Source organism: Garra rufa, chromosome 8 (assembly GCF_049309525.1).
Source record: "Garra rufa chromosome 8, GarRuf1.0, whole genome shotgun sequence".
In the NCBI taxonomy this organism is placed as follows: domain Eukaryota; kingdom Metazoa; phylum Chordata; class Actinopteri; order Cypriniformes; family Cyprinidae; genus Garra; species Garra rufa.
The window spans coordinates 44,406,350-44,430,176 of NC_133368.1; the positions used below are offsets into that span (position 1 = coordinate 44,406,350).

The following is a 23,827-nucleotide window of genomic DNA, read 5'->3' on the forward strand; positions in this document are numbered from 1 at the left end:
AAGCTTATTTATTGATATGTATATATCTCAGTTTTGTAAAATTTAACCTTATGACTGGTTTTGTGGTCCAGGGTCACATATACTGTATATATATATATATATATATATATATAATTTTATTTTATTATATTTACAATTAATATATTATATATATATATATATATATATATATATATATATATATATATATACATCTTTAAAAATAAAAAATAATACATTTAATAATACATAATAATTTGCTCTCTCTATGCAGACAGAAGATCGAGAGATGTTCACTCACCGGCACTAACCGCGAAGTCATCGTAAGCACAGCCATCTACCCATTTGCAATGACGGTGTACGGTCAGCATATCTTCTGGACGGACTGGAACACTCGCAGCATCTACCGTGCAAACAAGCACGACGGGTCCGACCAGAGAGTGATGCTACAGAACCTTCCATCACGGCCCATGGACATCCACGTGCTCTCCAACAGCAAACAGCAGCAGTGCAGCAGTCCCTGCGAGCAATTCAATGGTGGATGCAGCCATATTTGCACTCCAGGTTGGTTTATATTTCAAACAATAAGCATTTGCAGCCAGTACCCTCCAAAACCAAAGCTCAGTTCCCAAACCTAGTGAACTGCATTGCTGTATGCTGAAAGGAACCCTCATTAGTAACTAATTTGGAACACTCTATAGACAGCATCTCAATAATTCATGCAAATACAGTATACAGGACACTCGAGTCACAATAGAGTTTATTGTGTGATGTTAATAAGCATAAAATGAACTATATATATTTCCAACACTTTTTCCTCCAGGTCCTCAGGGAGCAGAGTGTCAGTGTCCCTCTGAGGGCCGCTGGTATCTGGCCGACAACAAATACTGTATTCCTGACAATGGCACACGCTGTCAGTCGGGCCAGTTTACTTGCATGAATGGCCGCTGCATCCGCGCCCATTGGATATGTGACAACGATGATGACTGTGGGGACGGCAGTGATGAACTGGAGCGGGTCTGCGGTGAGATGCGTTGTTGCTTACATGTTGTTCAGAGGACATGTACTAGCACTATTAGAGAGCACAATTTTATTTATACACAGTTTATTGATTGAGAATAAATGCCAGTAGCTTTATAAGGCTGAGGTCAAGTTACATACACCTTGCAGAATCTGGAAAATGTTAATTATCTTACCGAAATAAGAGGAGTCATACTTTTTTATTTAGTACTGCCCTGAATGGGATATTTCACATAAAAGGTGTTTACATATATATTCAAAAGTTTGCATATGCTTGATTTTTAATACTGTGCTGTTACCTGAATGATCCACAGCTGTTTTTCTTTAATTTAGTGATAGTTGTTCATGAGTCTCATGTTTGTCCAAAACAGTTAAACTGACTGATTTTCTTCAGAAAAATCCTTCAGGTCCCACAAATTCTTTGGTTTTGCAGCATTTTTTGTCTATTTGAACCCTTTCCAACAATGACTGTATGATTTTGAGATCCATCTTTTCACATTGAGGACAACTGAGGGACTCATATGCAACTATTACAGCTCACTGATGCTACAGAAGGAAACAATGCATTAAGAGCTGGGGGGTGAGTCCCTCAGTTGTCCTCAGTGTGAAAAGATGGATCTCAACATCATACTGCCATTGTTGGAAAGGGTTCAAAAACACAAAAATGCTGGAAAACCAAAGAATTTGTGGGATCTGAAGGATTTTTCTGAAGAACAGCGGGCAGTTTAACTGTTCAGGAAAAACAAGGGACTCATGTACACTAAATCACTAAACAAAAAAACACAGCTGTGGATCATTCAAGTAACAACACAGTATTTAGAATCCAAGTGTATGTAAACTTTTGAGCAGGGTCATTTTTATAAATTCAACTATTATTTTCTCTTGTGGACTATATGTAAATGTCTTTTATGTGAAACATCTTATTCAGGTCAGTACTAAATAAAAAATAACATCCCTGTCATTTTGGTAAATAAGATTCTGCAAGGTGTATGTAAACTTTTGATCTCCACTGTGTTTGGTTTACTAAACATACACTTTCAAGGGTGAACTAAACGTAACATTGCTATTTGTGCATGACTAAACTGCAAGCCTGATGTTAAGAATCAGATCTCTTGTGAGTGATTTCGCTGTTTGCCAATGGATGATTTTTCCTCTCCTGCACTGCAGCGCGATCTTTCACTAACATGTTTCTTCTTGCTTTTTTATTACTTGCACAATCTGCTCAAATCTTTTGCTCCAGGATCCAAGAGTCAGTTCGTTTTTGGTGTGTATTCTTGCTTACCTCTCTTCATGTGTAGATATGAGCTCTGTTTCAAATAGAAAACACGACTATGCTGCCTTTTAAGAGACCATCTTGTGGTTAAATTACAGAGCCTTAGACAAAGTTTAATAACCATCCCTAAACACATACTAACCTACTCTACAATGCTCCACTCTCTTTTGCATGCAGTCCCACAAGCAGCAGCATTCATTTCACTCTCAGGTAAACTAAAATAGAGAGATAGGTAGAGGAGGTAGGCAGTGAGCTCCACTAGTTTCTGTTAATTCATTAAGCTCTTACTGCACATGTTAAAATTCATCTTTTTGTGCATTTTATGCATGGCAGCATTTCACACCTGCGAGCCCACCGTGTTCACATGTGGAAATGGCCGTTGTGTGCCGTATCACTATCGCTGCGATCACTATAATGACTGCGGGGATAACAGCGATGAGATCGGCTGTGACTTCAGGCCCTGCGACGCCAGCACTGAGTTCACATGCAATAACGGTCGCTGCATCGCACGGGAATACGTCTGCAATGGAATAAACAATTGCTACGACAATGGGACCTCGGATGAGCAGAACTGCGGTGAGTGCATTTATACAGTTACCAAAATAAGTTTCTGAGTTGTTTGTCAACTATAAACTGCTTACAGCTTATGAGCATTTGTATAATACAAATTACTTTTCATAAGCTGGTTTTAAGCATGCATAATGGACCCTTGTTATCAAACACAGCTGAGAGGACATGTCAGCCTGAGCACACCAAATGCCAGACCACCAACATCTGCATCCCACGCTCGTACTTGTGTGACGGAGATAACGATTGCGGAGACAACAGTGATGAAAGTCCAACACATTGTGGTGAGTTTCTCCATCCTGTCGATTTATACATAATCTGAAAGCTAATAACTAAGCTTTCCATTGATGTGTGGTTTGTTTTACGACAATATTTGGTCAAGATACAACTATTCTTTGAAAATCGTGAATCTGAGGGTGCAAAAAAAATCGTCGTTCAAATTAAGTTCTTAGCAATGCATATTACTAATCAAAAATTATTATTTTTTAATTACGTTTTTTTTACAGTAGGAAATTTTCTTTACTTAATACCCTAATTATTTTGGCATTAAAAGTCACCAAAAAATCATTTTGACCCATTCAATGTATTGTTGGCTATTGCTACAAATATACCTGTGCTTTTTACAAATGAGTTTGTGGTCCAGGGTCACATAAAAGTTATCGTTAACTAAAACTAAAAACTGAACCTAATAAAAAAGCATATATGTTCATTGGAAATAAAATAAAACTGACTGAAAACGAACTAAAATAAGTTGAAGCACAAAAATGACCGACTACAGGAATAAAGTCTTACGTAAAAATTACGAGAATAAAGTCCAAAGGTTTCAAGAGTAAAGTCGAAATGTTTTGACAATGAAGTCAAAATTTGAGAAAAAAAATTAAAGAATAAAGTTAAAATATTTCAAGAACAAAGTCGAAATTTTGAGAAAAAAGTTGAAATTCAGAGAATAAAGTCGAAACGTAAAAACTGAACCTAATAAAAAACATATATGTTCATTGAAAATAAAATAAAACTGACTGAAAACTAACTAAAATAAGTTGAAGCACAAAAATGACCGACTACAGGAATAAAGTCTTAGAGAATAAAGTCCAAAGGTTTCAAGAGTAAAGTCGAAAGGTTTTGACAATGAAGTCAAAATTTGAGAAAAAAAATTAAAGAATGAAGTTAAAATATTTCAAGAATAAAGTTTGAAGAAAATTTGAGAAAAAAGTTGAAATTCAGAGAATAAAGTCGTAATGTAAAAACTAAACCTAATAAAAAACATATATGTTCATTGAAAATAAAATAAAACTGACTGAAAACTAGCTAAAATAAGTTGAAGCACAAAAATTATCGAATCAATAATTTATTAGATTATTTGATAAATCATTTTGAATAATTATTGATCAATGTATTATTAAAATATGTAAGAATAATAGTAATTGTAAGAATGTCAAAATGTATACTAATATTTTCGTTGTTTGTTTCTCCTTTAGTGTGGAATTAGATGAGTAACTGTTTAACAGAGATTATTTCCTGTTGTTTTTTGAGCCAAAGTTGTTGCTCAGTTTACCCTTCCTGTAATTTCAGTTAAATCAGTGACCCATGTAAATGAGCATGATCACTTGGGGCTGCTAAGTAAATTTTTGGGATTTTGGTTAGGTAAAAATTTGGACCCCATTCTCCTATATCCATGTCTGCCATTTTAGTCTAAATGATTGATCTAGTTCTCATCTGTTGGTTTATCTCTGACTGAGCTTGTGTTTTTCACTCCTCAGCCACATCTACATGTTCCCAAAATGAGTTTCGCTGTTCGAGTGGACGCTGTATTCCCGGACACTGGTACTGTGATGGTGGCACGGACTGTAATGATGCTTCGGATGAGCCTACTACCTGCAGTAAGTACCACATATAACACTATACAGTTTCATATATTCCCAAAAGTTTTTTGCATGTCTCCACTGGTATTTTTGCCCATTCATCTTTAGCGATGAGCACCAACTCTTTCAGGTTGGAGGGTCTCCTAGCCATCACCCTGATCTTTAGCTCCCTCCACAGATTCTCAATTGGATTTAAGTCAGGACTCTGGCTGGGCCACTGCAAAACGTTAATGTTTTTGTCTGCTAACCATTTCTTCACCATTTTTGCTGTGTGTTTTGGGTCATTGTTGTGCTGAAATGTCCACTGGTGCCCAAGGCCAAGTTTCTCTGCAGACTGTCTGATGTTGGTGTTGAGAATTTTGATGTATTGCTCCTTTTTCATGGTGCTGTTTACTGTGATTAGGTTCCCTGGTCCACCTGCTGGAAAAAAATACCCAAAACATTAGGTTCCCACCACCATGTTTGACAGTGGGGATGGTGTTCTTAGGGTTGAAGGCTTCTCCTTTTTTTACGCCAAATGAAGGCTACATCATTGTAGCCAAACAATTAAATTTTTGTTTCACCTGACCATAAAACAGAAAACCAGAAGTCTTCTTCTTTGTCCAGATGAGTATTTGCAAAGGCCATGTGGGTCTGTAAAAGCCAAGTGAGTCCTCTTTGATCTGTGTCCGTGGAACCCAGCGGTGTGCAGTGTCTGTGGACTGTCTGCCTTGAGATTTTGCCATCAGCAGAGCCCAGATTCATCAGGATGGCCTTGGTGGTGATCCTTGGATTCCTTTTTACCTCTCTCACTATCTTCCTGGCCAGCCCAGGTGTCACTTTTGGCTTCCGACCACGTCCTCTGAGATTTTTGTGTGGAACGTCTTGTATTTTTTAATAATACTTTGCACTGTAGCCACTGCAACTTCAAAACATTTAGATATGGTCTTTTAGCCCTTTCCTGACTTGTAAGCAGCCACAATGCACAGCCGCAGGTCCTCAGTGAGCTGCTTTGTCTTAGCTATGACTGTCCACAAAGACTTCCAAAAGCAGAGAGCTTCTGTTTTTCACCTGTTGAGTAGATTAAAACAGCTGTTCCTAATGAATCAGGGTAATTAGGATGTTTTAGAACAGCTTGGACTATTTGGAATGGTATAGAACTTTGGATTTTCCCATAGACTGTGACAGTTTGCAAAGGGTATGAATAATTTTGGACATGCCACTTTTTGTTCAAATGTAAATAAAAGCTGAGAAATATTTTTTTCCACAATGATGCCTCTTGTACATCGTCTTATTATCTTTTGGGAGAAGCCTGTGTCATTTCCGGTCAAAAAAACTTGCTGGTTGAATAAAAGTAACTTTAAGTCAGAATTTGCCAGGGGTATGAATAATTTCGGACTTGGCTGTATTTTAAAAATAAATATATACCAGTATATTTTCTCAAGTTATCTGGCCTTCATTCAGTATATTTGGCAGAAAGTTGATTTTCCACTGTTTGACTGGCTAAAAAAACTATGAAAACACTGTAAAGTTGTGTTTATCAAGGGAAGCCGTTGCCCATGTTTTTAGGTGGTGAGTTAATGATGGGTATCCTGCCTCACCGGTTACCATGGTGATAGACTGCATGTTTGTCATAGGCAAATTGGCGGGAAACGATGTCACCCCCTACTCCTCATGTTACGCTTCACTGGTGATGCATGCAGTCAGAAAGTGGAAAGATGAGGCAGACGTTTTGTGCAAGAAACCGCTTCAGTTGGCAGAAACAGAACTAAATTTGTAGTAATTCACACTAGCATGTCCGCAGTCAAATACTCTCACAAAATAATAAAAGTTTGTGTGAGTCTGGCAGCTACTTGTTAAAAAAAAGGTTAGTTGTTATTTGTGAATAGTGTGAATGTGTTAATGTATGTAAATCACTAAACAAATGGGTTTGAAAAAACTTTTCCTCACTAAGGCTGCATTTATTGGATTAAAAATACAGTAAAAACAGTAATATTGTGAAATATTATTACAATTTAAAATAACGGTTTACTATTTGAATATGTTTTCAAATGTAATTTATTCCTGGGATGCAAAACTGAATTGTCAGCATAATTACTTCAGTCTTCAGTGTCACATGATCCTTCAGAAACTATTTTAATATGCTGATTTGTTGCTCAAGAAACATTTATTATTATCAATTTTGAAAACAGTTGTGCTAGTCATATTTTTGCTTCAAACTGTGATACATTGTTTTTTTAGGATTCTTTGATAAACAGAAAGTTTAAAATACAAAAAGTGCATAAAGTCTAATTATTTAATGAATAAAGTGGAAATTACAGGAATAAAGTCAGAATATTTTGAGAACAAAGTCTTAATTCAGAGAATAAAGTCGAAATGTTTTGAGAATAAAGTCAAAATTCAGGGAATAAAGTCGAAATGTTTTGAAAATAAAGTCGAAATTACGAGAATAAAGTTACAATTATATGAAGAAAGTCGAAATTACGAGAAGAACGTTGAAATGTTGAGAATAAAGTTGAAATGTTTTGAGAAAGTCAGAATTTTAAGAATAAAGTAGAAATTCCAAGAATAAAGTTAAAATATTTAGAGAATAAAGTTGAAAGTCGAAATCTTTTGAAAGTAATTTCAAAATGTTTCTAGAGTAAAGTCGAAATTCAGAGAATAAAGTCAAAATATTTTGAGAATAAAGTAGAAATTAAAATTTTGAGAATAAAGACGAAATTCAGAGAATAAAGTCGAAATGTTTTGAGAATAAAGTAAAAATTTGACTTTATTTATTAAAATAAAGTCGAAATGTTTTGAGAATAAAGTAGAAATTAAAATTTTGAGAATAAAGTCGAAATTCAGAGAATAAAGTCGAAATGTTTTGAGAATAAAGTAAAAATTTGACTTTATTTATTAAAATAAAGACAAAATGTTTCGAGAATTAAGTCAAAATTTGTAGAATAAAGTCAAAATGTTTTGAGAATAAAGTCAAAATGTTTCGATAATGAAGTCAAAATGTTTTGAGAATAAATTCAAAATTGTGAGAATAAAGTCAAAATGTTTTGAGATTAAAGACTAAAGTCGAAATTACGAAAATAAAGTTAAAATGTTTTGAGAATTAAGTCGAAATATGAAAATAAAGTCGAAATTACAAGAATAAAGTCTAAATGTTTCAAGAATAAAGTCGAAATAACTTCTTTCATTCTTTCAATTCATTTCTTGACTACTTTTAAAACATTTTGACTTTATTCTTAAAACATTTTGACTTTATTCTCAAAACATTTTGACTTTATTCTCATAATTCAACTTTTGTTCTCAAACAAATTAGATTTTATTCTTGTAATTTCAACTTTATTCTCAAAGTATTTCAAATTTATTCTCAAAATTTTACGACTTTAATCTTGTAATTTTGATTTTCTTCTGAAATATTACAACTTTAATCTCGTAATCCTTGTTTTTTTGTTATTTTTTTTTAATGTGGCAAAACGCTGTCATATTGTAGTTATACCCATACGCTGTGAAAATTAAAAATGATATAAAGTGTTATAAACTACAAAACAAGCAAATTAAGTTTTCCATAAAATGAGAAAGGTTTGCTCTTCTGAATGACAGTTGAGTGGTATCTGAAGTGTCTGTAACTGTCTGTTGTGTTTATGTGTGTGTCTGTGATGCCAGCGGTCAGTCCAGCCCTCTATTGTGTGTCACATTCCTCCAAAGTGACGTCCAGCAGAAAAGCCCTCACACACACACCGGCCCTTCCTTTGACAACCTCTGCCCCCTCCTCTCACACACACACTGCCCCATCCTCTCGCTTTTGTCCCGTTAATCACAGCACCCCTCGGTGCCTTTTGTTCAAGCGGGACACTAGAGAGAGGAATGCTTATTCTCTCCCAGAATTCCTCTGCCTGTGGAATCCCAGCAGCAGCAGTAGCAGCAGCTCAGCCACGTTTCTGGCTGCTCAGGATGGGATTTAATGGTTAAATGGATTACGTAGGCCGCATTTTCCTCAGTTCCCTCTGAGATCCGAGTGAGACATGGCCCTCGGGCTGGTCGCTCTTCTGCTGCTTCTTGATCCGTGGCTCACTGCCGTGTGTTTCCTCCCTACAGCCACCATGGTGAGGACCTGCAACTCCGACCAGTTCCGCTGCGATGACGGAAGGTGCATCGCGTCGTCCTGGATCTGCGATGGAGACAACGACTGCGGGGACATGAGTGACGAGGACGAGAGACACAGCTGTGGTTAGTGTTGTTTGGCCCAAAGCCAAATTCGGTTCCACCCCATCACAGGACGTATTTCATAATGTACTTTTGGTACAGTGATTTACTGAGATATTTGTTCATTTGGATTTACTACCAAAAGTTTACACACTAAACAGCCGCAAAGGTGCAATGTAATATAGGAAGAGATGGATTTAGCTTTTTCTGAACAACACAGATAAAGATTTTACTTTCTAAAAAACAAATATGCAGAAAAAAATTGCATAATTTTTTTTTATTTAATTTAATTTTAATTTTTACACACAGAACAGCCGCAAAGGTGCAATATCCTATAGGAAGAGATAGATTTTGCTTTTTCTGAACAGTACACATAAAGTTTTTACAATTAAAATATTGTAGTGTATTATTTTATTTATTTATTTATTTATTTATATTTTAAATTATAATATTAAGTCTTTTATTTAATTATTATTATATTAAAATTATTTTTAATGATATTTTAAGTATACATTCCACACCACATTTCTAATCAATACAGATATAGATTTTACATCCAAAAACCAAAATGTAGGGGAAAAAATTGCATTGTTTTAATTTTTAATTTTAACACACAGAACAGCTGCAAAAGTGCAATATACTATAAGAAGAGATAGATTTAACTTTTTCTGCATTATTTTAAATTTTAAATTAACTTAAATTTGATTTAATAATTTGATTGTATTTTATTTTATTTAACACAGAACAACATTTTTTTTTCATACTAATAACTTCATAGCCAGTGGACTACAAAAAAGATAATATTATTTACAAAAAAGTAAATTATTATTATTATTATTATTATTATTATTATTATTATTATGTTTTTTAATTGCTGTTCATTTTTATTAAAATAAATTTTATTTACGAACCCAGACCACCTTTTAGTATTATTTCTATACAATTTAGCTTTTATTTGTACATTTTCAGTTTTCAGTTCAATTTTTTAGAAATATGTGCTTTTTGCATGTTGTTTATTTATTTTTATTCCAGTTTTAGTTCTTATTTATTTGCAGTTAGTAATTTCAATGCTCGAACTTAGTTGTGAACACAACATTTCAAAATTTTATTTAGTTTTTCATCCAGTATTTTATTTTATTTCTGTTAACAAAAATATTTTTAATAGTTTACAGTAATAACTTTGTTCTGATGTCTAATGGACTTTGGTCATAACCAAAAGTTCTAGTGTGAAATTACTTTCATCTTTGTTTCATTGTTTCATCTTTGACTTTTTGGCTATATTTAGTCATCTCTCTTGTCTAGTCCTTCCGCCTAGTGTTGGTGGTTGGGTGTGGGATCTCTGTGTAAGGAGTCTGCATTCCTAATTTCTCCTGCTTCACTCACTGCTTTGTGGATGTGTTTAGCTGACTGTTTTGGAGCTGGATCAGCTCTCAGACTCTCTCTATTCTCTCCAGAGGTTTCTCTTTCATAGCTGATCACTAAACCTAAAGGGATAGTTCATCCAAAAATGAGAATTCTGTCATTTATTACTTACCCTCATGTCGTTTCAAACCTGTAAGACCTCTGTTCATCTTTGAACACAAATTAAGATATTTTTGATAAAATCAGAGAGCTTTCTGACCCTGCATAAACAGCAACGCAACTGACATGTTCAAGGCCCAGAAAGATAGTAAGGACATTGATAAAATAGTCCATGTGTCATCAGTGGTTTAACCCTTTTCCTTAGTGTTGCCTATATAGGAAGCTTACAGGGTTTTACAACAGAATCATAATGGAAAGGAAACGGGGGTGAAAACTTTTGAACAGAATGAAAATGTGTACATTGTTCTTATTTTGACTAAATATCCTATTTTTTTTTTATTTAGCACTGCCCTTCAGAAGCTACAGGAGATAGTTACATGTTTCCCAGAACACAAAATAAGTTAAATTTACCCTGATCTTCAAAGTCAAAAAGTTTTCATCCCCCGGCTCTGTTTGAAGCTTCTGTAATAGTTGCATATGAGTCCCTCAGTTGTCCTCTGTGTGAAAAGATGGATCTCAAAATCATACAGTCATTGTTGAAAAGGGTTCAGATACACAAAAAACTTTTGACCTCAACTGTAAATGTTGTGCCAAAATGTATCATTTTTAATTCTGTTCTCTCGATTTGTCTCACACACGCAGCTAACCGCACCTGCTCTTCTCAGGAGTTCACCTGTATAAATAACAGGCCTCCTCAGAGGAAGTGTATCCCGCGGGACTGGGTGTGCGACGGAGACGCAGACTGTTCAGACGCCTATGATGAGCACCAGAATTGCACTCGCAGATCCTGCTCCGCCAACGAGTTCACCTGCAACAACGGACTCTGCATCCGCAACTCCTACAGGTTAGAATTACATTTAGAGCTAAAAAGATTGCAGATGCATTGCAAAAGATGGAATGTATATACGAAATTAATGTTATTGTTTATTTAGTACTGACCTGAATAAGATATTTCACATAAAAGACATTTACACATAGTCCACAAGAAAAAAAAATAGTTACATTTATAAAAATGACCCTGTTCAAAAGTTTACATACTGTACACTTGATTCTTAATACTGTGTTGTTACCTGAATGATCCACAGCTGTGTTTTTTGTTTAGTGATAGTTGTTCATGAGTCCCTTGTTTGTCCTGAACAGTTAAACTGACAGCTGTTCTTCAGAAAAATCCTTCAGGTCCCACAGATTCTTTGGTTTTCCAGCATTTTTGTGTATCTGAACGCTTTCCAACAATGACTGTATGATTTTGAGATCCATCTTTTCACACTGAGGACAACTGAGGGACTCCTATGCAACTATTACAGAAGGTTCAAATGCTCACTGATGCTCCAGAAGGAAAAACCATGTATTAAGAACCGGGGGGTGAAAACTTTTGAACAGAATGCAGATGTGAACATTTTTCATATTTTGCCTAAATATCATATTTTTCATTTAGTACTGCCCTTCAGAGGCTACAGAAGATACATGTTTCCTAGAAGACAAAATAAGTTGCATTTACCCTCATCTTTAAATTCAAAAAGCCGCCATAAGATCTCTTAATGCATGTTTTTTCCTTCTAGTGCATTAGTGAGTGTTTGAACCTTCTGTAATAGTTGCATTTGAGTCCCTCAATTGTCCTCAGTGTGAAAAGATGTATGTCAGTCATTGTTGGAAAGGGTTCAAATACACAAAAATGTTGAAAAACCAAAGAATTTGTAAGACCTAAAGGATTTTTTCTGAAGAACAGCAGGCAGTTTAACTGTTCAGGACAAATAAGGGACTCATGAACAACTAGAGCAGTTTCTCCCATAATTCCCTGTTTTGCATGTGTCTGTTAGGTGTGACCGTCGTAATGATTGTGGAGACAGCAGTGATGAGCAAGGCTGCCCTTATCAGCCGTGCCAACAGCATCAGTTCACCTGTCAGAACGGCCGCTGCGTCTCGCGGGATTTTGTCTGTGATGGGGACAACGACTGCGGGGATGAATCCGATGAGCTGGACCACATGTGCAGGACTCCAGCGCCCACCTGCCCTCCCGGAAACTTCCGGTGTGACAACGGAAACTGCATACCGCTCAGCGAGGTGTGTGACAGGAACGACGACTGCAATGACAACAGTGATGAGAAAGGCTGTGGTAAGCACTGCATCATGTGATCACTTAGTTTTGATATCTTGATATGTAGTGGTCTGTATTTGAACTTTTTTACTGTTTTTTACCACCATATGTTTACTGTTGCTGTACTTTTCAAGTATTCTTGAACACAATTTTGTTATACATGTGTAATTGTATATGCATACAAATAATGGCAAAATACCCTCTCTATTAATATAATATAATATAGTCTTTAATAAGAATTCCAATCCCCAGGATTTAAAGAAAAAAGTAAAGTCATTTTCGCCATTGCACCTACAAGTGAAACACTGACATTTATAGAAATCTAAATGCAAACACTAGCGGACGGCATCAGGCCAGCTGTAAAAACATGCAATGTTATGCCCATAAAGTATGAGGAAAGGTGTTTTATTATGAAAAAGTTTTTTTTGTGCAAGTGATGTGAGTGATAAACCAGGATTATTATAGTTCATTAAAAAACAAAGTAAATTAAATATAAAAAATCACAAATTAAATAAACTTAATATACATTAATTATAAAATAAAAATAAAAAATAAGATTATTTTATTTCAGATAGCTGCCAAATCAACATTTCTTATGTTCATTTAATTGGACTTAATGTACTAAAATAACTAAAATGAAGACTGAAAAAAATAATTATAAAAACTAGTTTTATATTAGTATTTTAAACACAAATACATATTTTTATACAAAAACTAATAAAAAAGTCACAATAAAAACATGAACCTGTTTTTGTTGTTATAGCATAACTATAACTATAAAAATTAAAATGTAATCAGGAAACATAAAAGGCAAAATATATATATATTATATATTTTATTCATTTTTTTAAAGAACTATAATGAAAATTTTCAATAATAAATATAATGTAGAAGTATTATTTGTTTTGAGTAATTTGATAGTGATATGTTGTATTATTTTAATTGTAACACATTTTTTTATTTATAATTATATTTATTTTGATTTCTTTTTGTTTATCATTTAAATTTTTATAAAAGAAGGTGCAAATGTTCTTTAATATTCTTTTTTTATGTTAATGATAAATTTACAGCATTTATACAAAACTATGTTTGCTTGTTTTTTCATTCAATTCCACTGAAAAACAACAGTTTAGAAAAGGTCACAATAACATTAACTAAAATCTAAATATTAATAAAAACGATATTAGCATCTTAATGACACTATAATAACCAGGGGCTAGGTTATTAGGCTAGGTTAACAAATTTTATTATACAAACATAATGAATGCACTTCAAAACAAAGTTTTCATATATAGGCCTACTGTAAATTCAGGAATCACGAATATGACAAAATAATATTATTTTATATATATTAATTGTATAGCTATAATAGTTGTATCAAATGAATAAGGAAACTGTAGTGGCTTGAATTTATTAAGTAATGTTTAATTTTGTTCGTTTCGCTCTCTGGAAATGTAAAGAAAAAATACAGTTTTTACTTGGAATTCGTTTTTAATCCCTGGTTTTAAACAAGCATATATATGAGATAATTTATATATTATTGCTTAAATAAACGTTTAAAAATAGTGCTAGAAATTTTATAATTAAGGAAATTAAACAGACTTAGGCATTTGAGAAGACAGTGAAATGTGTCTAATAATTCCAAAAAGAAAGAAAAGCATTGGACATAATCAAAATATTCGAGACATTTATTAGGAATACCATTTTCTTAACAATTAAGATGCTGCATGTGTTTATCCAGTCTAATCGAAGTGTGCGTCTCTCCCCGACTTTCCCAACAAAAATCCCACGCCTTCTCAGAAAATACATAAAGCTGACATTACTGAGCTATATGCGTTTAAAAGTAGCCTATTAAAATGGTACAATGGCATTGCTCAGTTCAACGTGTTGGGAAATCGGGCATTTTGTCCCGCGTCAGCATTTAATAACGCTCAACATTCAGAAATATTATTCAGCCAATAAAGTGTAGGTCTATGTATTTCATTGAAAATTGTGTCTAGTACTATATAAATTACAAAGGTTTAATTGGCATCTTTATTTCAAACGACCCGACCGACCGCGACCCGAATATCATTAAAATATTTTTGGATGATAACCGCAGGCACCCGCTCATTTTGGATCAACCCGCGCATCACTGCTATCTATCTAAATACAACAAGCCATTCAACCACTGGAAAACCGTAATATGTGGGAGTATTTGGCCGCTATTCGCAGAGAATTTAGTAACGTCAATGATTCTAATAAGCTCAGGCCGGTCGCGTTCGCCTCGCGCCCGCTCAATTTGTGATCCGCTGTGTAAATCCTTCAGCCGGCAGACTGGGAAAAGTCCTGGTCGTCCCGATTGCCACTCCGCCCCTGATAATAACACTGGCATAAATGTACTGCCATAATGTAATGTAAATGTGTTGTTGTTTTATTTGTGACCCTGGACCTAAAAGGTCATAAAGGTCAATTTCATTTAAAACTGAGGTTTATACATTGTCTAAAAGCTGAATAAATAAGCTTTTCATTGATGTATGGTTTAGGAAAATATTTGGCCAAGGTAGTATTTGAAAATCTGAAAGGTTGCAAAAAAAATCTAAATATTGCGAAAATCGCTTTTAAAGTTGTCCAAATGAAGTTCTTAGCAATGCATATTACTAATCAAAAATTAAGTTTTGATATATTTACTGTAGGAAACTTACAAAATATCTTCATGGACATGATCTTTACTTAATATCCTAATGATTTTTAGCATAAAAGAAAAATCGATAATTTGGACCCATACAATGTATTTTTGGCTATTGCTACAAATATTACGGTTTAGTGGTCCAGGGTCACATTTAATTATTTATGTTTAAATATATTGGCCAGCTTTACAAAATACATAATTGGCCTGAACTCAAAATGCTCATAAAATCTAAATCATTGTCTATTTCTTATCACCTCAGGCATCAATGAGTGCACAGATCCATCCATGCACCACTGCGACCACAACTGCACCGATACGCCCACCAGCTTCATCTGCACCTGCCGTCCCGGCTACCGCCTCATGTCCGACAACAAAACCTGCGACGATGTGGACGAGTGCTCCGTCACGCCCAGCGTGTGCAGCCAGGTGTGCGAGAACACCATGGGCTCGTACGTGTGCAAGTGCGCGCCAGGCTTCCTCCGGGAACCCGACGGACGCAGCTGCAGGCAAAACAGCAACATCGCTCCTTACCTGATCTTTAGCAATCGCTATTATCTGCGCAATCTGTCCACAGACGGCGAGGCCTATTCGCTCATTCTGCAGGGCCTCACCAGTGTGGTCGCGCTGGACTTCGACCGGGTGGACAAACGCTTGTACTGGATCGACGTGAGCCGGAGGGTGTTGGAACGGATGTTCTTTAACGGGACGGGACGAGAGGTGGTGGTCAACGGGATTTTGCATGGCGAAGGCCTGGCGGTCGACTGGATCGGGAGGAAGCTGTACTGGGTTGACAGCTTCCTCGACTGCGTAAAAGTGTCGGAGCTGGATGGGCGGTTTGTGAGGAAGTTAGCAGAACACTGTGTGGATGCTAATAACACATACTGCTTCGAGAATCCCAGAGCCATTGTACTGCATCCGAAGTTTGGGTGAGTTTACCAGTGAGTTTAGAGTAGTGTTAAAGTTCACTTCCAGAACAAAAATTTACAGATCATTTACTCACCCCCTTGTCATCCAAGATGTTCATGTCTTTCTTTCTTCAATCGTAAAGAAATTATGTTTCTTGAGGAAAACATTTTAGGAATGTTCTCTATATAGTGGACTTCTTTGGTGAACTTCCAAAATGAAATTTAAACGCAGCTTCAAAGGGCTCTAAACAGAGGAAGGAATGTGTCTTGTCTAGCGAAACGATCAGTTATTTTCTAAACAAATTGACAATTTAGGCCGCGTTCACACTTGGCGTCTTTTTTGACAAGAGAAAGTTGACCAGGGTGTTTTTTTAGTAAAAAAAAAAGCTTGCAGCGTTCTGTTAAAAAAAGCAGCCGAGTGCGTCTTTTGTTGCTATAACAACAGCTGCAACAGTAGCGTAGTGCTGTGTGGTGAAGAAATGTCGAGAAAGAGCCTCTTTGTGATGTATATTATGATAGAGTTGTTTACTCATATCATACAACTCCTTGTGCTCCGAAACTAGTTTATCTACCGGCAACTTCTCCATTTTTTCTTGTTGTTTTTGTTGTTATGGAAACGACAGGTCTAGCTACTCGCTTGTCATTGGTCAGCTGTCAAAAAAGCGCTTGACGTAGGGCGTTTTTCTTCAAAAAAGTTCAAATTTTTTCAACTTAAAAAGACGCTCTAAACTGCAAAAAAAGACGCCGGCGGTGGCGTTTAAAAAAGCGCTCAGGACTTTTTTGAAAAGACGGTTTACTCCATAGGATTAGAATGTAAAACAGAAGCTGGCAGTTTGAAAAAAGACGCCAAGTGTGAACGCGGCCTAATATACTTTTTAACCGCATGCGCATGCGTAGACTGTGTAATCCGGGTCAATACACAGTTAGGGTATGTCGAAAAACTCCCATCTCGTTTTCGTCTTCAACTTTAAAATTGTCCTGCATCGCTGTTTGGCCTTTTTTTGTAAAGGGTGTTTAATATTCTTTGTATGTTCACTTTGTAAACACCGTTTCAGTACTTCTGCAGCGATGTAGGGCGATTTTGAAGTTGGGAAAGAAAACGAGATGGGAGTTTTTGAAAATTTCCCAGAACTATATTGAACCAAATTACACAGACTACATATGTACATCCCAGACACGAGACAAGACGAGCATTTGAGGCTAAAAAGTATATAAATTGTAAATTTGTTTAGAAAATAATGCATCGTTTTGCTAGATAAGATCCTTCTTTCTCAGCTGGAATCAATTAGAGCCCTTTGAAGCTGCATTTAAACTGCATTTTGGAAGTTCAAACTTGGGGGCACCATAGAAGTCCATTATACGGAGAGAAATCCTGAAATGTTTTCCTCAAAAAGCATAATTTCTTTACGACCGAAGAAAGAAAGACATGAACATCTTTAAGCTCCTTTAGAGCAGGGCTGCTCAACCCTGTTCCTGGAGATCTACCTACCAGCAGATTTTTGTTCCAGCCCTGCTCCAACACAGCTGTCTGTAATTATCAGGTGCTACTTAAGAGATTAATTAGCTGGTTCAGGTGTGTTCGTTTAGGGTTGGAGCTGAGCTTTGTAGGATAGTAGATCTCCAGGAACAGGGTTGGGCACCCCTGCTTTACAGGTTATCAGGAAAATGCATTTGTCGACCCCAAAGGGTTAAAATAGTAAAAACTCTTGCCGACCCTTAACTTTTGAACATTAGTGCATGTGGCCTTCACATTACTGGAATTGGTTTATTTGTAAAAATCTAATGTCATCTTCGTTGCAGATATGTGTACTGGACTGACTGGGGAGACAAAGCCTTCATTGGACGTGTCGGGATGGATGGAAATAACAAGTCAGCTATCATCACTACTAAGATCGAGTGGCCCAATGGTCTGACTATTGACTACACCAATGACAAGCTGTACTGGTCTGATGCTCACCTCAACTACATCGAGTAAGACTGTCTCACCTTTATATTGTGTCATTGGAAAGACATTACTGAAAATGGAAATTTATGTAATTAATTATGACCAAAAAACAGCCATAAGGGTAATTTCTTTGGATAAATAACCTTTTCATTGATGTATTATTTCTTAGGATAGGACAATATTTTGGCCAAGATAATAATTGAATATCTGGAATCTAAGGGTGCAAAAAAATCGGCTTTAAAATTATCCAAATAAAGTTCTTAGCAATGCATATTACTAATCAAAAATTAATTGAATTTCCTATATGTCTTCATGGAACATGACCTTTACATAATAACCTAATGAGTTTTGGCATAAAAGAAAAATAGATCATTTTGACCCATACAATGTATTTTTGGCTATTGCTACAAACATACCCGTGCTACTTACAACTGGTTCTCTTTCAAGCATACGTTTCGGTGTCTCACTATGGGATACGCCCCTTCCGCGTGTTCCTCAGAAGCCCTATTACATTACGCCAGCCCCAATTGGCTGGCAGACGTGACGTTGCGTCTGGGAGTGACCTCCCCACCCCTCGTATAAAGGGAGCAACGCAGCGTCACTTCGACATTCAAAAACCTCTTCTCGCTTCACACCAGAAGCCTATCTTTCGAACTCTTGGACGAATTACTGGCCACCACGCCGTTTTTCGCCTGGCTCCTTCAATTTGCACTCCAGCTGATTGCGAGGATTGTTCGTTTACACGATGGCTGCAGCAACGCAGACTGTCCAGGCTAGGGAAGGAGAGGCTGCGCGACTTTGTTTGTGTGGGAACAAAATTTCGAGCAAGGACACACACCAGGTCTGCTCAGCGTGTCTCGGGCTGAAACATGCCCAACTGGCGATCGACAACCCCGGTTCCTGCGAACACTGCGCGCGTTTCACGACGAAAAGCCTTCGCCGACGGCTAGCACGCCAAGCTAGCCTGTCGGGCCTCGATCCACTCCTGTCACCTAGCCCCACTCCAGCTGCCACTCCACAGGTATCCATCCCTGTAGAGATGCCCACCACGGCACCTCTATCATGGGGTGAACAGCTTGACGCCTGCGTTCCTCTGCCCGATGTGCTCAGCACAGACGAGGAAGAGGACGCGCTTGACTTCGAGGAGGAGGGACAATCTGACTTTCTTCTATCTGAAGAAGAAGAAGATTTTGAGGACTGTCCTTTCCTCCCACCCGTTCACTCGGCACAACCCCTCGCAGCGGCGGGACCCATCGAAGATGTGGCCGGGGCACCATCCCCGCTTCTCAGCGTAGATCTGCAGGATGTGTGCAAACGCGCCGCAGAGAAGCTGAGCATCCCGTGGCCGACTGTGGTAGCAGAGACTGCAAAGTCTCGCTACGAGGGTAAGAGGCTGCCAAGAGCAAAACGGGCGGCACGGCAGCTCCTTCCCGTTTTTCCAGAGCTCCTGGAGGAGCTCGCGGTGACTTGGAAGGACAAACCGTTCACCAGCAAAGTGCCAGTGCAGGGGGGATCCGCGCTCGATGTGGAGGGAATGGAGAAGGAAGGTCTTCTCCGGATGCCCCCCATGGAACAGCTAGTGGCCGCGCACTTGCACCCAAGACACACGGCGGCTGCGAACCCGTCGCTGCCATCCAAAGCGGACCGTTTCCAGTCAAATATGACGGAACGCGCTTATAAAGCAGTCGCTCTCTGCGTCAGGGCTCTAAACGCTACCTCTTTGCTGACCGCGTACCAAGCGGAGTTACAAGATGAAGCGTCGACCACACCAGGTCAGACGCACTGGGAAGAGATCTGTGTCGTTACAGATCTTTCTCTGCGTCTTCAGAGGTGCGCGGTGCAAGCCGCGGGCAAAGCCATGGCAGCAATGGTCATCCAAGAGAGAGGACGCTGGCTCAACCTAACGAATCTCTCTGACAGGGAAAAAGAGACCATTCTAGACGCACCAGTAGTCGCAGGGGGCATTTTTGGGTCGGCTCTAACGCTGATGCAGAAGAGGTGCGAGGAAAAGAAGAGGGATGACGAGGCGTTACAGCTCTGCATGCCTAGGAAGACACAGACTGCACCCCCTCCGCCACCCCGGCAAACCTTCGCACAAGTCACGGCCCGCCAACCCCCCAGTTACCGCATTCCAAGACGGCAGAGAACGAACGTGAATGCAGCGGGCCAAAGCGGAGTCACAGAGCAGAGATCTGCCTGGCCGAGGAAGAACTATCCTCCCGCGACAGCTCAAACGGCCCAGCCGGCTCCTCAACCTCATCCTCACCCCCATCCTCAGGGAGCGAGGAGGAAGAAGAAGGCCGTTTGATGGGGTTTTCCCTGGGAAAGGGAGCCAACAGCCCCCCCGTTCGCTAGCTCCCGAACCCCAGACGTTCAGCGTTCGACACGGGACGAGTTCCGAAGTCCCCAGATGTTCTGTGTGGAGGAGAGAGCCCGGTTGGGTCAGGGGAAGCAGAGCAGTGAAAAGGTCAAGAAATGGTGCAGTGGTGCACACTCAACCATGTGTCACAAGCACTTTTCATGTTCAAACCCCAATAAAGTTTTCACTGTACCCCCAAAACATGTTGCAAAACACAACTCCCCAAAAAATGTTGCAAAACACATTAACAGAACACAATATAACGTCACCTCGGGGAGTTATCACTCCCACAGAGGTGACGGGGAACTTAAAATCTGTCAAAGCGTTAAGTGCCCACGCATGCGCAGCACAGACCACGAACTCGTTCACGAGTCAGCCACAAGATGGCGCCAGAACGCCACGAATAAACAGTTGGCGAGAATGCACGCAGTCCCGATGGGTATTAAGAACAATACAATTCGGATACAGACTGCAGTTTGCCGCTTCCCCTCCGCATTTCAAAGGGATAATTCATTCTCAAGTGCGGGGAGAACTAAAACATCTCCTTCAGGAGGAGATTTCCTCTCTGTTAAACAAAAGGGCGATAAGAGTGGTCCCACCCGAGGAGAGCCACAGCGGGTTTTACTCGAGATACTTTCTCGTCCCAAAGAAAGGGACTCAAGCCCTTCGTCCCATATTAGACCTACGTGCGCTGAACAAATACTTAAGGAAGTACAAGTTCAGAATGCTCACTCATTCTACACTCCTGCAATTAGTGCGCCAGGGAGATTGGTTTACATCAATCGACCTGAAAGACGCATACTTTCACATAAAGATATATCCACCCCACAGGAAGTTCCTGAGGTTCGCTTTCCTTGGCATAACATACGAATATCTGGTTCTACCATTCGGGTTGTCTCTCAGCCCCAGGGTGTTTGTAAAATGTACAGAAGCGGCACTGACTCCGCTCAGGGAGAAAGGCATTCGTCTCGCTACCTACATAGACGACTGGCTTGTGACAGCTCGGTCGGAGCAAGAAGCGAGAGAACACACAGTAATGCTTCTGGAGCATATACAGAAACTGGGGCTAAGACTAAACACCAAAAAGAGTGTTTTAATTCCCACACAGTCTATAACATATCTGGGGTTGTCACTGGATTCGGTGACGTTCAGAGCGCGACTATCGGAAGACAGGGTGAGAAGATTCGCTCGCTGCATGACCGGCTTCCAGAGGGGAAACAACGTTCCCTTTCGCGCATGTCTCAGACTATTAGGACTAATGGCCTCAGCTCTGATAGTTATTGCCCTAGGCAGACTGTTTATGAGGGAATTTCAACGCTGGGTAGCGTCTCAAAGGCTGGACCCAGTACGTCATTCCCGGAGGAGAGTGAGAGTGACGTCAGAGGCAGTTCTGGCACTGCGCCAGTGGAGACACCCGACCTTTCTGGTCCAAGGGGTACCCATGGGTGTAGTCCGAGCCAGACGAGTCATAACGACAGACGCGTCGTTGTCTGGTTGGGGGGGCATTCACGAGGGCAGAATAGTGAATGGAAGATGGGGTCAACATATGATCAATCTTCACATAAACTATCTGGAAATGCTAGCTGTTTTCCTGACGCTGAAGCATTTTCTTCCTTTTCTGAGAGGGCAACATGTTCTCGTGAGAACGGACAACACTACAGTCGTGGCATACATAAACCGTCAGGGAGGTCTCAGATCACTCCCTCTGCACACGTTAGCACGCAGACTGATCCTATGGAGCAATGCCAATCTGCTCTCCCTGAGAGCGACGCACGTACAGGGAATCATGAATCGGGGTGCGGATCTGCTGTCCAGGGGAAATCCCCTCTACGGGGAGTGGAAACTGAACAGCGAAGTGGTCGAACAGATTTGGAGCATATATGGCAGAGCGACAGTGGATCTGTTCGCGTCCCACGACAATGCTCAATGTCCTCTGTTTTTCTCCCTGAAGGACCGGAGCGCACCTTTGGGGATAGATGCGCTAGCGCACGAATGGCCTCACACTCTCCTTTACGCGTTTCCGCCGATAGCGTTGATATCTCCAACTCTCTGCAGAGTGAGGGAGGAGGGACAAAAATTAATATTAATAGCCCCGAGATGGCCGGGGAAATATTGGCTAGCGGAGATCATACATATGCTGTACGAAGACCCTTGGTCTCTCCCACAGCGCAGAGACCTTCTGTCACAAGCGGAAGGGGAGATTTTTCATCCTCATCCAGAACGCCTGGCACTATGGGCCTGGCCTGTGAGTGGTTCAATTTAAGTACAACTGGTCTGCCTGACAGCGTCATTAGAACCATACAGAATGCTAGAGCTGCATCAACTAGGTCTCTCTATGAATGCAAATGGGGTGTGTTTGAGCGTTGGTGCGAAACTAAACACGAGATTCCCTTTCAGTGTTCAGTGGCAGTGGTTCTGTCATTTCTTCAGGATCTGATAGACCAAGGGAAAGCATTCTCAACCATAAAAGTGTTTCTGGCCGCTATATCTGCTTGTCACATTGGTTTTGATAACAAAACCGTTGGGCAGCATCCTTTGGTATGCAGATTTATGAAGGGCGCGCGCCGCGCTTTGCCAGTTTCGAAACCGCTTTCCCCTTCATGGGATTTGGGAGTAGTGCTTGATGCCTTGTCCATGTCCCCGTTTGAGCCGCTGGACAAGATTGATTTCAAAATATTGTCATTCAAGACGGCACTCCTGATAGCTTTGGTTTCAGCAAAGCGCGTCAGTGAGATTCATGCGTTATCAGTGCATTCAGAGTGCTTACAGTTTATGTCTGGGGATGCAGGAGTAGTTCTGAAACCTAATCCTGCATTCATGCCCAAAGTCGTTAACGCTATAAATCCTCTTGAGCTAAGAGCTTTTTATCCACCTCCTTTTGCCTCATCAGAGCAGCAAAAGTTAAATACATTGTGCCCAGTGCGCGCTCTACGCATCTATACAGAACGAACCAGAGGGTTCAGGGAGAGTGATCAGCTGTTCATTTCTTGGATGAAACCTCGTACGGGGAAGCCGATCACTAAGCAGCGTCTATCGCACTGGATAGTTGAGGCGATTTCATTGGCATACTCCAGTAGGGGTCTTTTGCCCCCACATGGTTTACGTGCACACTCAACAAGGGGAATTTCTACTTCCTGGGCTCTGTTTAAGGGAGTCACATTACAGGATATTTGTGAAGCGGCGAGCTGGTCCTCACCGCATACATTTGCTAGGTTTTATAAACTGGATGTTACAGCTCAGACTTTAGCACATGCAGTATTGAGCGTAGGGTCGTGATTTATGAGTTGGACCCATTCAGCCCTGAATGTGTTGATTATGGTTGGCAGGAGACTTCGAGACAGGCTATCTGGCAATACGGGAGTTAGGATATCCCATAGTGAGACACCGAAACGTATGCTTGAAAGAGAACAATAGGTTACTAGCGTAACCCCGGTTCTCTGATAGCATTAAGTGA

At 39.3% G+C, this 23,827-nt stretch overlaps 1 protein-coding gene across 1 annotated transcript in view; it reads left to right on the forward strand.

Annotated features, from left to right (window-relative positions):
- lrp2a (low density lipoprotein receptor-related protein 2a) overlaps positions 1–23,827 on the forward strand; it is a 147,922-nt gene that overhangs the window by 85,126 nt on the left and 38,969 nt on the right. The window contains exons 33-44 of the mRNA XM_073845133.1: positions 254–543; positions 803–1,003; positions 2,240–2,263; positions 2,450–2,482; positions 2,606–2,848; positions 2,998–3,123; positions 4,597–4,716; positions 8,770–8,901; positions 11,041–11,242; positions 12,216–12,511; positions 15,424–16,090; positions 17,870–18,040. Coding sequence (XP_073701234.1) covers positions 254–543; positions 803–1,003; positions 2,240–2,263; positions 2,450–2,482; positions 2,606–2,848; positions 2,998–3,123; positions 4,597–4,716; positions 8,770–8,901; positions 11,041–11,242; positions 12,216–12,511; positions 15,424–16,090; positions 17,870–18,040 — 2,505 coding nt within the window. The remainder of the gene's footprint in view (positions 1–253; positions 544–802; positions 1,004–2,239; positions 2,264–2,449; positions 2,483–2,605; positions 2,849–2,997; positions 3,124–4,596; positions 4,717–8,769; positions 8,902–11,040; positions 11,243–12,215; positions 12,512–15,423; positions 16,091–17,869; positions 18,041–23,827) is intronic.